The sequence below is a fragment of the Trichosurus vulpecula genome, chromosome 7 (assembly GCF_011100635.1).
Source record: "Trichosurus vulpecula isolate mTriVul1 chromosome 7, mTriVul1.pri, whole genome shotgun sequence".
Classification (NCBI taxonomy): domain Eukaryota; kingdom Metazoa; phylum Chordata; class Mammalia; order Diprotodontia; family Phalangeridae; genus Trichosurus; species Trichosurus vulpecula.
The window spans coordinates 249,866,943-249,881,068 of NC_050579.1; the positions used below are offsets into that span (position 1 = coordinate 249,866,943).

General features: G+C 39.4%; 1 protein-coding gene across 1 annotated transcript in view; it reads right to left on the reverse strand.

Moving 5' to 3' along the window:
* The window catches only part of DNAH8 (dynein axonemal heavy chain 8), a 504,073-nt gene that overhangs the window by 56,057 nt on the left and 433,890 nt on the right, over positions 1-14,126 (reverse strand). The window contains exons 87-88 of the mRNA XM_036768363.1: positions 12,244-12,404; positions 4,070-4,226 (exon numbers count right to left, since the gene is read on the reverse strand). Of these exons, the coding sequence (XP_036624258.1) occupies positions 4,070-4,226; positions 12,244-12,404 (318 nt within the window). The remainder of the gene's footprint in view (positions 1-4,069; positions 4,227-12,243; positions 12,405-14,126) is intronic.

Here is a 14,126-nt window from a genome sequence, read left to right on the forward strand (position 1 = left end):
AAGATTATGCTTAATTTTGCTGGGTAGTTGATCCTTGGTTGTAATCCAAGCTCCTTTGCCTTCCAGAATATCATATTCCAAGACCTCTGATCTTTTAATGCAGAAGCTGCAAGGTCCTGCATAATTCCAACTGCAGTTCCATGATATTTAAATTGTTTCTTTCAGGCTGCTTGCAGCATTTTCTCCTTGACCAGATAATTCTTGAATTCAGCTACAATATTCTTTGGAGTTTTTATTTTGGGATCTCTTTCAGGAGGTGATCAGTGGATTCTTTCTATGACTGTTTTAACCCTCTGGTTCTAGGACCTCAGAGCAGTTTTCATTGATAATTTCTTGAAATATGCTGTCCAGGCTCTTTTTTTGATCAGGGCTATCAGGTAGATCTTAATTCTTAAATTATCTCTTCTGGATCTATTTTCCAGGTCAGTTGTTTTTCCAATTAGGTATTTTACATTTTCTTCCATGTTTTTAATTCTTTGATTTTGTTTGACTGATTCTTGATGTCTCATAGAGTCATTAGCTTCCACTTGCCCAATTCTAATTTTTAATGAATTGTTTTCTTCAGTTAGCTTTTGTACCTCCTTTTCCATTTGGCCAATTCTACTTTTTAAGTTCTCTTCAGTGAGTTTTTGTGCCTCTTTTTCCATTTGGCCAATTATCCTTTTTAAGGAGTTGTTTTCTTCAGTGGATTTTTTTCCATTTGGCCAATTGTATTTTTTTAAGGAATTGTTTCCTACAGTCAATTTTTGTCCTTCCTTTTCCAAGATGTTGACTCTCTCTTGCATACTTCTCATTTCTTTTCCCAATTTTTCTTCTACCCCTCTTATTTGACTTTTAAAATCTGTCTTGAGCTTTTGCAAGAAAATTTTTGGGGCTTGAGACCAGTTCCCCTTTGAGGTTTTGGATGTAGGTATATTGACAATGTTGTCCTCTTCTGAATTTGTGTCTTGTGTTTTGATCTTCCATGTCTCCATAGAAAAAATCTGTGGTCAATGTGTGTTTCTGCTTTTTGCTCAAGATGTTTGCCTATTTTCTGGCTTTTAAAGCTGAGTTCTCCTACTGGAGCACAGGGGGCACTTACCCAAGCTTGCTGAGACCCCAGCTACTGGTAGTTGAGGCTGTAGGGGTCTGACAGCTTACCTCATGCTGATCTGGAGTCCTAGTGGTGGTAGCTGGTGGGTACTCAGGCCAGGTGGGGTTTTTCTGCATTTTATGAGGGCCACACTAAAGTTCTTGGGATAGGGGTGGGGTCTGGCTGTTGGAGGAAGCCTGCTCAACAGGGCTATGCTGAAGCATGGAGAGGTTTGTCTGCTGGAGGATGCCTGTCCACCTGGAGTTGTGCTGAAGCATGGGGAAGTTCAGCTGCTGGAGGATACTCGCCCACCAGTGCATGTGGTGGTTCTCCAAGCTGGAGTCCGTCTGTTCCCCTGGCTGTGCCAAGGTGCACAGAGGTCCTGATGTTGGAGCTTGCCTGCTCCATCACACTGGGGCTCAGGATCTCCTGCTGGTTTGCTGAGGTGGGGCTTGCCACTGGCTTGTGGGATGCCTCCCATCCTGTACTGCTCCCCTTCCACCAGAGCAAGAGGGATTTTTCCCATTAATCCCCTAAGCCTCCTGGGCTAAAAGACTGCTGCACCCCATCTTTTTGCTGGCTCTACTGTTCCAAGATTTTTCCTGGGGCAATATTTTCTAGGTTTTTAGAGGCTAATAAGGGAGAGTAAGAGCGACTTACTGCTTACTCCACCATTTTGGCTCCCAGAAGTCCAACCCCCCCAGAACCTCCATTTCAAGGAGGACACTAGCCAACCATGTTTGCATTTCTCTCTAGGCTGAACTCCTGATTTTCTCAAACTTTTTTAATAATGCTCCTATAGAGGATACTTTCATCTCTCCCTAACCTCCCACTCTACTTTTCAGCTTCCTGTTATATATGGTCTTCCCCCAGTAAGTTCAGTAATGGTAGGTATTGTCTTCTTCTTCTAAATGCCTCCATACTCTGGCAGTATATTTATCTTCCCTGTCCCTATCCACCATAATACCAGAGATGGGTTCTGCCTATGGCTGAAGTGGGACAGTGGGGTTTGGTGTTGGTGGTACTAGTGCCTTCTACCTTCAACAACAGTAGTCCCTTTCTACCTGGGCTCTTGGTGGTGAAAAAAGGCTAAAGATGCTGTTTTCTCAGATGGTAAGGGCAAGTAGTATTGGGTGATTAGCAAATGCCAGGTGCAACTGCTACAAGTAACAGCTGGGAGGACCATGTATCTCAGGAACCTCTTATTTTAGTTCCTGAATGGGATCAGGGTTCACCTCCTACCCACTCCCAGTTCTAGTGATGATGGAGGGCAGAGTAGGTTCTGAGGCAGGGGCATCTGTCAACAGTGGCCTGCCTCTACCTTGACAGAGAAGGGGACTAAAATGATCATCTGGGGATTGGGGATTACATCTTTCTTTACCCCCAGCCCAGGAGCTACTTGTAAAAGGGAAGGAGTTGCTTGATTTAAGGATAGTTCCCTAAATAATTCCTCTTCCCCCAAGAAACACCACTCATTAGAGAGTAATCTGGCTTAATAAGAAAACAGCTGGGATGTTTAAAGCATGTATGGAGGAATCATCATCCATGGTTCAGTGTAAATTTCTTAAACCAACTTTCTTTCTTCTTTGCTTTGCCACTAGAATACAAGTTCCTTTAAGGTAAGGATTGTTTTATTCTTTTTATTTTTGTCTCCAGGGCCTAGCACAGTGCCGGGCATATAGTAAGAGCTTAATAAATGAGTGTTGATTGATTCTAATTGAGTTGGGCTGAGGTAATAAAAGTTTCATAGGGTATATCTGTGGGAGAGAAGAGTAAAAAGTAAGGAGGGAAAGGAGGCACAAAAAGGAAAATAGGAAAGCGTTTGAAGGGAGGTGGGTGTGGGACACAGAAAAAGAGGTATTTCTCCCCTCTCCAATCCAGGAGTAATCCTCCTAATAATAATACCATAACCACACCACTCCTTTATTCCAAAACCTTCAGTGATTTCCCACTGCCTACCAAATAAAATTTCAATTTCTGACCTAAACATTCAAAATCTTTCCTTCTATGTTTCACACATATACATATGTATATATACACATATACATATATGTATGCATATATGTATATTTGATTTTTTTTCTTTATATCACAGCCATTTCAGAGCCCCCTCCAGATTGAATCTTCCTTTAAGACTAAGGAAAACAATTATATTTTGTCCCAGGAAGACGGAGTTACGTTCCATGATTAGTTCTTTGGTCCCTTCGTTTTCCACCTAATTATTCAGAATTAGACTTCCTTTTGGTGATCATTATAGAGCTTATTTATTTGTTCTGCTTATTTTGCTCTGCATCAATTCATACAGATCTTCCTATTCATCTTAATTCCTCATAGTCATAATTTTTTACTGTACAATAATATTCCAATACATTCAACTACCATAGTTTTTCTTTTTTAATCCATTCCACATTCCACAAATACTCTTTTTGTTTTGATTTCTTTGCTATCACAAAGATTGCTACTATGAATATTTTGGTATATAGCGAACTTTTATTTATGTCTTAGGCTTCCTTGGGATAAATTTCCACTTAGTGAGATCACTGAGTCAAAGGATATGGAGAGTTTAATAATTTTTCTTGCATAATTCCCAAAATCTAGTTAGATTATTAAACATGGTTACATAATCCACAGTTCCACAAACAATGTATTAGTATGTCTGCCTTCCTACTTAAATTTCTTACAACACTTTGCCAGGCTCTCCTTTGCTCTCAGCACATTCTACCTTTTACCACGCTTATTTGTCTACCCGTAATATTCCTTCTTCATTCATTAGAGAAAGGACTTCAAGATTTAATTTCTGTATTCCTAGTGCCTTACACACAATTGGTGCTTAATAAATGTTGTACTGCATTATACTGAAATGTACTGGCTCTGTAAACATAAGAAACATACAGATATTTGATGACGCTTGGCCATGCAAGTTAAGTAACTTAGCAGAATGGTGGAAGAAAGACACATATTCAACAGAGAAATACAGAATTAAAAACCACATCTTACCTCATGGGGTATATAATCAGGAGGTAGTTTGCTGAGCATATCTTCAGCTAGTCTGTAAACTATAGCTTCTCGAGTTTCTCCTGCTCCTCCTCCACTCTCTTTTGGTTGAATGTTGGTAATAGTTTCCAGAACACCAGAAGCAGTGTTACTTTGATACCTGACAAGAATATTAAGCCCTTCAGAATATAACAAGGCAGGGGGTGGAAGTGGGAAACACCCACAAAGATTATTATTATTAAAGATAAAATATGTAACAATAGAATCATAAAAATTAAAGAGAAAAAAGAATGTAAGGCTTTTTCATAGAATCACCGATAAGGTTAACTGGTGAGACAGTGGATAGAGACATGCTGGACCTGGAATCAAGAGGACCTAGGTTCAAATCCCACCTCTGACACAGCCTCTTTAGAACCGGGTCCCATTCTACCTCTTCAGAGCACATTACTCCCCTCTACATATACTATAATCTAGCCAAATTAACCTTGCAGTTCCTCACCTAGAGCATTTCCACTCCTGTGTGCCTTACTATGCCCTGCCTGCCGCTGGCCCAAGTAGTTGTTCTTTCCTCACTCTCAACTCTTTGATTCTCTCATTCAAGACAGTTCAAGCACCCCCTTCTATATGAAGTCTTTCCTGGACCCCAAGTTGCTTGTCACCACATCTCCTCACAAGATTACCTTATATTTTTTAAAATTATGCCTATATGTGTGCATGTTGTCTTCTCGAGAAGGGACTATTTTGTTTTTGTTTTTTGCATTCCCAGTGCTCTGTACGTAGTAGTAGCTTAATAAATGTTTGCTGATTCTCTGATGGCAGGCATGTCACACATCCTCCATGAACCTCAGTTTCCTCTTGTTAAAATAGGATAATAATGTTACAGGCTCTTGTGAGATCCAAATGAGATAATGTATGCAAACTGTTTTGCTAATTCTTAAAGTGTTATAAAAATGCGAATTAATATTATTGACACTATAACTTTGCTTCCTACAAGAACCAAAACTAAAACTCAGGAAAATGAGAATCTAGTCTGTTTTTGAATATTGTCAGGAGAAGAGAGTCAGCAAATTCCCACTATAACCCAAGCAAACTGTGAAAACCTGTTCTTTTGTTCTTTTGTACATTAATTTTGTAATCTTCCTGATCAGCCTTTAATTTATAATCTATTTTCCTGCATTCATCAGCCCATTCCTCTTCTTTCCTCAAATGCATGACTCACAAGGCCATCATACACTTGATGACCCTTTAGCTTTCTCTCCTGCAGCATTCTGTTCCAACTGTGGTTCCACTGGTCTTTCCTATTGGCTTCCTTCACTCTCTTCCTTTCTAATAGCTGAATGCTTCCGTTGAGGGGGAACACTCCAATTATATTATTCTGCTGATAGGCCAAGAAGATTTTGTAGGAAAGGGGATGTGATTCTTCTTCAGAGCTCTATTTCGATATTCAGAAAATGGATTTCTTTCATAAGACTCTTTTGACACTGTTGCTTTCAAAGGATCAGCCAGCTTTTCTTTAAAAACTTGGAGTCATTTGGAATTTTACTTCAGCCTCTGTGTTCTTATTGACATCTACACAAACACTTTGACATTTTAAAAGAACGCACATTAGGAAGTCCTTCTGATATACTCAATTTTCAAGTTCTTAATGTGTTCCTTTAAAACATGTTCTATAACCAGAGTTAAGACAAAATGTTTGAAACTGTTCTTTTATTAATGTGAAATTATTGAGAAATAATTGAGTTAAAAGACAAATATAAATGGTTCAACTGTAGTGACTGATTTCCATAAACTAAAAATCTGTATTTTCCTATGCTTTTGCTTATATCATTTTATAATTCATTTTTCCTTATACTGTTCTTTGTTTTTTAAGCTCAGACCTATGATTTCATTTGTGTGGGGAGGCCCCAGGGAGGTAACTCCCTCTACCTATGCAGACCAGCAACTTTTCTGCAAATTGAGGGTATTTTGAGTTTAAGTGACTTGCCCAGGGCCATGCTGCCAGTATGTGTCAAATGTGACTTGAACCTAGGTATTGCTGACTCCTCTATCCACTATCCCCTGATGTGGATTATTTGTAGAATTATAATATTGCCACATATGATCTCTAAGTTTTGGAAGACAGGGTTAGTGGATGATCTATCAGTTGTATAGATTTTTAGAGTGGGAAGGAACCACAGAGATCATCTAATCTGACCTACTCATTTGACAGGTGAAGAAACCAAGCTCCAGAGAAGGGAAGCAATGTTCACAAAGTTACTACAAAGTGTGCCACAGTTTAAGGCAGAAATGGCACTCAAACCCAGGTTTTCTGATTCCTGGTCCTTTTCTCTTTCCACTAAATAATGCTGCTTCCTTATTTATTCACTGGGCAAAGTAGCTGTAATGATATCTTCCTCATGAGGGTGCTCAATTTAAATTACTGAAGGATGATAGTTTTGCTGCCCCTACATAAGCACAACTCATTTATTTTAATGCAAATAACATGTAAAATTGAATCTATAGACAATATTAACTGCCATATGACCTCCTCTTCCTTGATTGATTTGCTTGTATATGTGTAGTTAGGCATTATTTATCTATCCAATCTTACTTAGGGATACCCTATTAATCTAGTCATTTACTGTCATCCTTGTAGATCACATTTATTTTCACTTCTAGGCCTTTGTTTATGTTGTTCCTCACCAACCTCCAATGATTTAAATCCTAAACAGCCTTCAGGGCACAGCCTTAATAAGTAAGACCTTCCTCCCATGAAGTCTTCTCTAACTACTTCAGCCTATACCAGGGTTGGGGAACCTGCTACCTTGAGGCCACAATGTGGCCTTCTAGGTCCTTGGGTACATGCAGCCTTTTGATTAAATCCAAGTTTTATAGAATAAATCCTTTTATTAAAAGGATTTGTTCTGTGAAGTTTGAATTCAGTCAAAGGGCTGCACTTGAAAGACCTAGAGGGCCACAGGTTCCCTACTCTGGCCTATACCAATCTCTCCTTTCTCTGAATTTCTAGTCTATTTAAAGTTAACTGTTCTTTATTTCACTTATTAATTTTGTTTTCTCAATCAAGCTTACTACTTTTTTTTACTTCTACTGTGTCTTGCATGTTGAGTCTACAGCAGGCACTCAATAATGACTTGGTTGTTTGATTCGTTGGTCTGTCTTGTCTCTCTGTTCAGAATGTAAGCCCGCTTACAGTGGGATCACGTGCTCTCTTTGACCCTACTATGGAAGTGTTCTTCAAATGCAATTGTGACAAAATGGCAAGACTAAATTTCCAAAGCACAAAGGAAACACTCTTCAAGTTATAAAGACCAAAAAGATTACTGCACCCATTCTAGAAACATAAATGGCAGATCTGGGACCATGACATTCTAAAGACACAGGTTCACAGAGAATAAAGCCTGAGTGAAATAATTTTAATCAGCTGTGGCCTTCTCCTTTGAAGGTAGCCAGTGTAGAGCCAGTGTAGCCTAAAGAAAGAAGCAGCAGGAGTATCCTGGTTCTGCTGGTCTTACTTTGATGATTTTGCTAACAAAAGCTTGGTACAGCTGAAGAATTTTAGTTTGGGAATTCTGTCCTTTATTATGTTGTATGTGAGCAAGTATACCTTCCCTGGGGTCCATCCACTTCATTAGGTTTGGTCCCACGAAGGAATGTGCTATCTCTAGGAAATTAAAAATATATGTTGATATTTTTAATAGCTTTGTTTTTCAAAGATCTCTTAAATAAACAGAGGCCATACTCCCTTCACGTGCTGACAGAGAGTGAGAGAGAGAGAAAGAGAGAGAGAGAGAGTACTCGGTGGTCTATGTTTGGTTGTGGCTAGTGTGAAGGAACTATGAAGGTGAGAACATTTGTTATTTGGAAGACCATTTTTCTTGCCTATGCCAGGGATGTACTAACATCTCATTTGGATATTTCCAAGTTGTTACACATCCTGAGGAATGGCATACAGAGCACCAGAGAATTAGCTACTTTGGAGAATCCCACTATATTTATAATAGCAAATGATTGTTGAAATGCCATGTCTGTTGTAGAATGCTAAGGTCCCCAATTACTTTTGATCTGGGGTGGACTGAATATCTTATTGGTCTGAATATTCCCCCCAGCAATGGAGACTTTAACTCCTGCAAGCTTTCTCACCCAAGGTGATTCTTGATCATATCCCATAAACCAGCAATGGGGATCTTAACACTGCAGTGAAGGCCTACCTTTCACAGCTAGATGGTTTGTTGAATTAGACTATCAATGTATAACCACAGTTACTAATAGAGGAGAGATTCCCTTTGGTGGTGTAGAAAGTAAATGAGCCTTGACCCTGTAGATACAGACTCTGGGAGAACTCCTATCCAGGTACTACAGTCTATACAGCCCCAATTTAGCAGTAACAGGCAAGAAAAATGCAAGCCAGATGCAAAAGGAAAACTACCTATGAAATGGATAATTAAATCTCTAATAAGTTATTAGAGTATCACAATGAGGAAACCAAAGAGCTTTGTTTTGATACAGCTTTGTACATGAAATATCAATGAGCATGAATAAAAATCTAATCCTGAATAGAATGTTAGTTGATACTGAAAGTACACATTTAAATGTTTCCTGTGAGGAAATGAATATAAAACTTGTAATGAGGCAGTTGATGAATTTACAGAATGTAAAAAGTCATGCATAAGCACTAATGGGGAAAACAGTGAAAATAAGTAACTGTCTTTGGCATCAAAACAGTTGAATTTGCATAGTACTTAGTACCTTATAAATCTAGATAATAAAACATGAATAAAGTATACATTTTTATGGTTCCTGTCTCCAAGGTACAAAAGCACTTGGGAAAGAGTTTATTTGTTTTAAAGAATTCATTCAGTTTGAATCTTCTGTTGCACCAAGAATCATGTATTCCTAAATAAAGTTAAGAGTAAGATTTCTTCCTTCTTTTCTCCTTCCTTCCTTCTCCCTGCCCCCCAAGGAAAACCAGATGCAGGCATGCAGAGAACATAAAATTCTCCACCATGGTCTTAAAAAACACTAGAAATTCTTAGAATGTTTGGGCACTGAGGGCTGATCAGTAGGCTTGTCTGCCTAAATACATTTACCGAAACCCTAAGGCTATTTCTATCTCACCAATTACTTCTATGTCTTCTTTGCTGGCCACTCTTCATCTCCTGACCTTTAACTATAGGTATTCCCCAAGGCTCTCATTAGCCCTCTGCTTTTCTTCCCATGTACACTATTTTAAGAATTGGTCCACTCTCATGGCTTTGACTTCCTTCTTGATGACTTTCAAATCTTACATATCCAGTCAAAATCTCCTACTTCTTCTCAAGTCCTTTATTTCCAACTGCCTAGACATCAGGAAGGAGATATCATAACTTGCAAGTGAATTGGATTTAAGTCACCAGCCTCACTCTCTCCTCCAGAGCCACCTGAGTCCAGTGGCAAGATACAGATCAGGATGCCCAGACACGGCCCTGGATGCAGTGGGAGACCTCGGCCTTTTAAACTAAGGTCTTTCCCAGGTCTCAGTTTGTTTGAGGTAATGTCCATTCAGTGGTTAAAGCTAGGTAAGAAATGAGGCAAAGAATGGACTCTTTTACCTAGTCAAAAATAAGTAAATAAAGTCACTCTGGTTGGGAAAGACCCTCAGGGTTTCTGTCCAAAACAGAAACAATTGCTTTTTACACTCACTCTGAGCCATTAGAATCCAAACAATGACCAAGTGAGGCTTGGACTGGGACTTATTGTTTGCTAATCAACGACAGCCAGTTATTTGGGTTTAAGGCATGGTCCATAAAAAGGAAATCTATCCCATAAACCCCAAGATATCTCACTAGGATTTATATTCCTTTGGGCAGAGCATCTGCAGGTAAGTGTCCCAGCAGTACCTCAAACCTAACACTCCAAACTGAAATGATTAATTTTCCACTTCCCAAATATAGCCACCACCACCACCACCACCACCAAAAAGCCCCTGGCTTCTTGGCCCGATTTATTTATTCCCAAGTGGACTGGGATTCCAGGGAATAATTTTTTCTTCTGTGTCCTAAGGCTTACCATTCAACTGCCATATGCATATGTAGGCATATGTTATGATGTTCAGTGGCACAGTAGCCAAGCTGTGGAAAGACACCTGCCAGAGCAGGTATGTGTGGTGGAGAGTACCTGTCTTCTCTTCTTGAGTTAGTTAGGAAGTGACTGAATACTTCTCAAATGTTTATTGACTTATGAGTGAGATAGTGAAGGCCTCTCATGAAATCTAAAACTCAGCTTTCTACTTAAGTTTTTTTGTAAGACAAGTTAGCGACCATGGGAAGACAAGTTAGTGTCTGTGGGACCCCCCGAGAATAAGAATAGGACACAGGATGCCTAAGGGTGAGGGGCCTGAAAGAAAGAAGGATAGATGCAAACATCTGGCCATGAGGCCAGATGTGAGAAATGTTTGGGAAAAATCAGGAAGATGTAAGAATTGTGGGAGAATAGGCTCACCATCTGTTACAGATGTAAGAATTGTGGGAAGGTTAGGTTTGTCACCTGCTTGTCAAAAATAACCACACCATTCATTCTTTGTCATTGTCACTGGGGTAGATTTATCACGTTCCAGATTGTACCCTCAAGGCTTTTGATTTTAAGCCGAGAGGAAGAAGGGGGGAGGAAATCGTGGTTAGGGTCCTACAAAAGAACCTGAATTTTCTGTGCTCAGCAAGCTCTGACACTGAGAGGACCCTTGGTGCTCTTGGTGTCTGAGTTGCCCTTTCCCATGGGATCATAGTAAAATCCTTTCTACTTTCTACCTGAGATGCCTCTGATTTTAACTCACCAACTGTCCCACATACTTACTATCCTATAACCAAGTCATGGTGAACATTTTTCCTCCTTTTTCTTGCCATTCCCACAGCCACTCCTAGCCCAGCTCCTTATTATCTCACACTTGGATTACTGTCACTGGCTCCTGGATGCTCTCCTTGCTTTCAGTTTTTTTTCTTTTTTCCAACCCATTTTTATGTCACCCACCAGATAAATTTTACTAAAACATCATTGTAGTCATGTCACTCTCCTCAACAGCTTATAATAGTCTCCTGTTGTTTCAGTTGCCTACTTCTTTGCTGGGCCTTTAAGACTCTCTATAATCTGACTGCATTCTATAATATAACCTTATTTCCCTCTACAATACTTCCCCAGTCTTCTCCAGCTAACTTCCTTAATGTCATCTATGATTCACAGTAATTCATGTCTCCACACTTTGCTTACGCTATTCTTCAACCCTGGTATGTTTTCCTTTCTTCATGCATTCATGTTCTACATCCATGAGGTTCAAATGAGACAATGGGTATAAAACACTTTGCAAATCTTAAAATACTGCATAAATTTCAGCTGTTGTTATTATTCAGTAAGACCTCCAGTCTGGTAATGACTTCATTTCCTGAGCCTTTTACTGCACTTCTGCTGGGCTTAAGTAATGTTTATAGAGCAATTCAGGGGCATATTGGTAAATGCTCCAGAAAAATAAATACTTTTAAGATAAATCTGCATTATTTATACTTTCTTAAGTCTAGACAATCAATGAAACAATATATCAAGATCTGATATGCAGCAATTCAATTTCTGAGGTGTAAATACTCACAATGAAAAGTTAACAATGGTCTCTCATAAGCTGGTTAGAGCTGGCTCCAGCACAATCCTGCCTATATCCTCCAAGTCCAGCTCAAGTCTACTTCTTTCATGAAGCCTTCCCGTCTTATTCTAATCTCTCTCTGAACTCTTATTGTACTCACAGTCTGCAAAGGCCAGACTCCCTGGGTGATAGGCTGCCCCTTTCCCAGTGTGTGACTATATCTAAGAAAACAATACTTGATGCAATGACTAAAGTAGATACATCCTGGACAGCAGAAACATAGAAACATAGATTTAGAGCTAGATACCTTCTAACTTCTTCATTTCATGGATATGGAGACTGAGACTCAGAGAGGTTAAGTAGTTTGCCTAAAGTCACCTAGGTAATTAGTCAAACCTAGGTCCTCTGAATTGAGGTCCTTTGTCTTTTCTGCCATATCATGATACTCCCTCTTCCCACCTCAGACACCAGAATTCCAAATTATGTCCCTAGTAAAGAGATAAAATGAAAAGCATAGGCTGCAAGGCTGGGCTTATCAACGTATCCTGTAAATTCAGAAAGGCTAAGCGCTTACGTGATATCAGCATTAGGATGGAGACCAAACACTTCAGGATTGTCCATTGAAGGGAGTGACTGTATATATTCAAAGTATTGTTCCAAAGTTTTGCATACTGGGATTTTATAACCCGTATAAAAACAAAATGTTGGTTCGAACATCTTTTCACTGAACCAAACCTATGTAAAACAAAATTTTAAAATATAAATAATAAGCATCTAAGTATAAAGGTAGGGAGCAGTCATATCTTTTTTGCATTGGTTTTAATATTATTCTCACCACTGACAGAATAAGTAATGACAAATGAATATTAATTAAAGAAGTTCATAAATGTAGGTCAAAACAGAAACACAACTGGGCTTTAGCCTCTATTTCATACTAATAATAGCATTTGAAGTACTTTGCACACAATGAGTCTTTTAGGGAGGTAGTGAAAGTAGTATTATCTTAATTTTACAGATGAGGAAGCTGACATCCAGGCATGGGAAATTATTTGCCCAGTCACATTACAAGTAAATGGCAAAACCACAGCTCAGGTCCAAGACTTCTGACTCCAAGCCCTCTGCTTTTTTCACTATACTAGGCTGTTTCTGATGTTTTTCCCACATCGCACTTCAAGCAACAAGTGTTTTGCCAAGAGGGGAAGGCAGGAGCATTTTAAACTTCCTAAAATTCTCTCCTTAATAGGACTGATCAGCTTTGACCTCACTTTGTAAGTAGAGTCAAAACTATGGTCAGAGCTCAAGGAAGCAGTTGCCCAAAATGCAGATCATCTGAGGATATGCGTTGTTCCACCCAACCACCCAAATAGGGCTACATGTTCAGGAGATTACATAACTACGCAATCCACTGGTAGACATCTGGAAGACATTCCTCCTTTGAGAAGTCTATTTTCTAGTGAAGAGTTTGAAAAGAAGACTTCATATTCTTTTTAGAATAATTTTTCAAATCCCTCTCTACAAACAGTAAATGTGGCTCACTGTGTTGCTCATGGAAACACAGATCTAAAGATGGGAGGGACCCTGGGGCTCATCTGCTGCAACCCCCTCATTTTATAGAAAAAGGAAACTGAGGCTCAGAGAAGTTCAGTGACTGCAAAGGTCACACAGTAAATGTCAGAAGTGGGTCCTGGGCCCCAAGTTCAATGCTCTTTCCACTGTACTAATTGCCTCTAAGTGGTACCAATATATAGTTTTTCACACTTCTATGCCCATCCCCCTCTTACCTTCTCTATTACTGGAGAGGGCAACACAATCCTCCCAGTCTCTTAAGCTCCCAACCTAAGAATCATTCTGGATTTCTCACTGTCTCTCACCCACCATAACTAAGCTGTGGTAAAGGCCTATCGATTTCACCTTGGCAGCATCTCTCCATACACCTCTCTCTCCCCTCTGACATTTCCATCACTCTGGTACAGGCCACCTGGACTACTGCAATAGCCTCTGATGTGGATCTGCCTTCATCAAGTCTCTCCTCACTTCAATCCATCCTACAGTCATCTTTTAAAGTGATTTTTCTAAAACACATATCTGATCATATCACAAACACTACCCTGCTTTATTCAATAAACTCAAGTGACTCCCTATTGCCTCCAAGTTCAAGTATAAAATACTCCAATTTGGCATTGAAAATCCTTCTTAATCTAGCCCTCTCCTACCTTTCCAGTCTTCTTACTTTGCCTCTTTTATATCACCAGTGCTTAGCACAGTGCCTGGCACATAGTAGATGCTTAATAAATGTTTGATTGATTGAAATAGAGTAAAACAACAGAAACAGTAAAGAAGCAAACACATAGTTTGCATGAATGGGGTTGTCTTAAAGATCCCAAGTAGACCTACTTTTATGGTGTCACAAAATCAGTATCACAGAATCAAAGAGTTTCTTCCTATAGAAGGAACCTC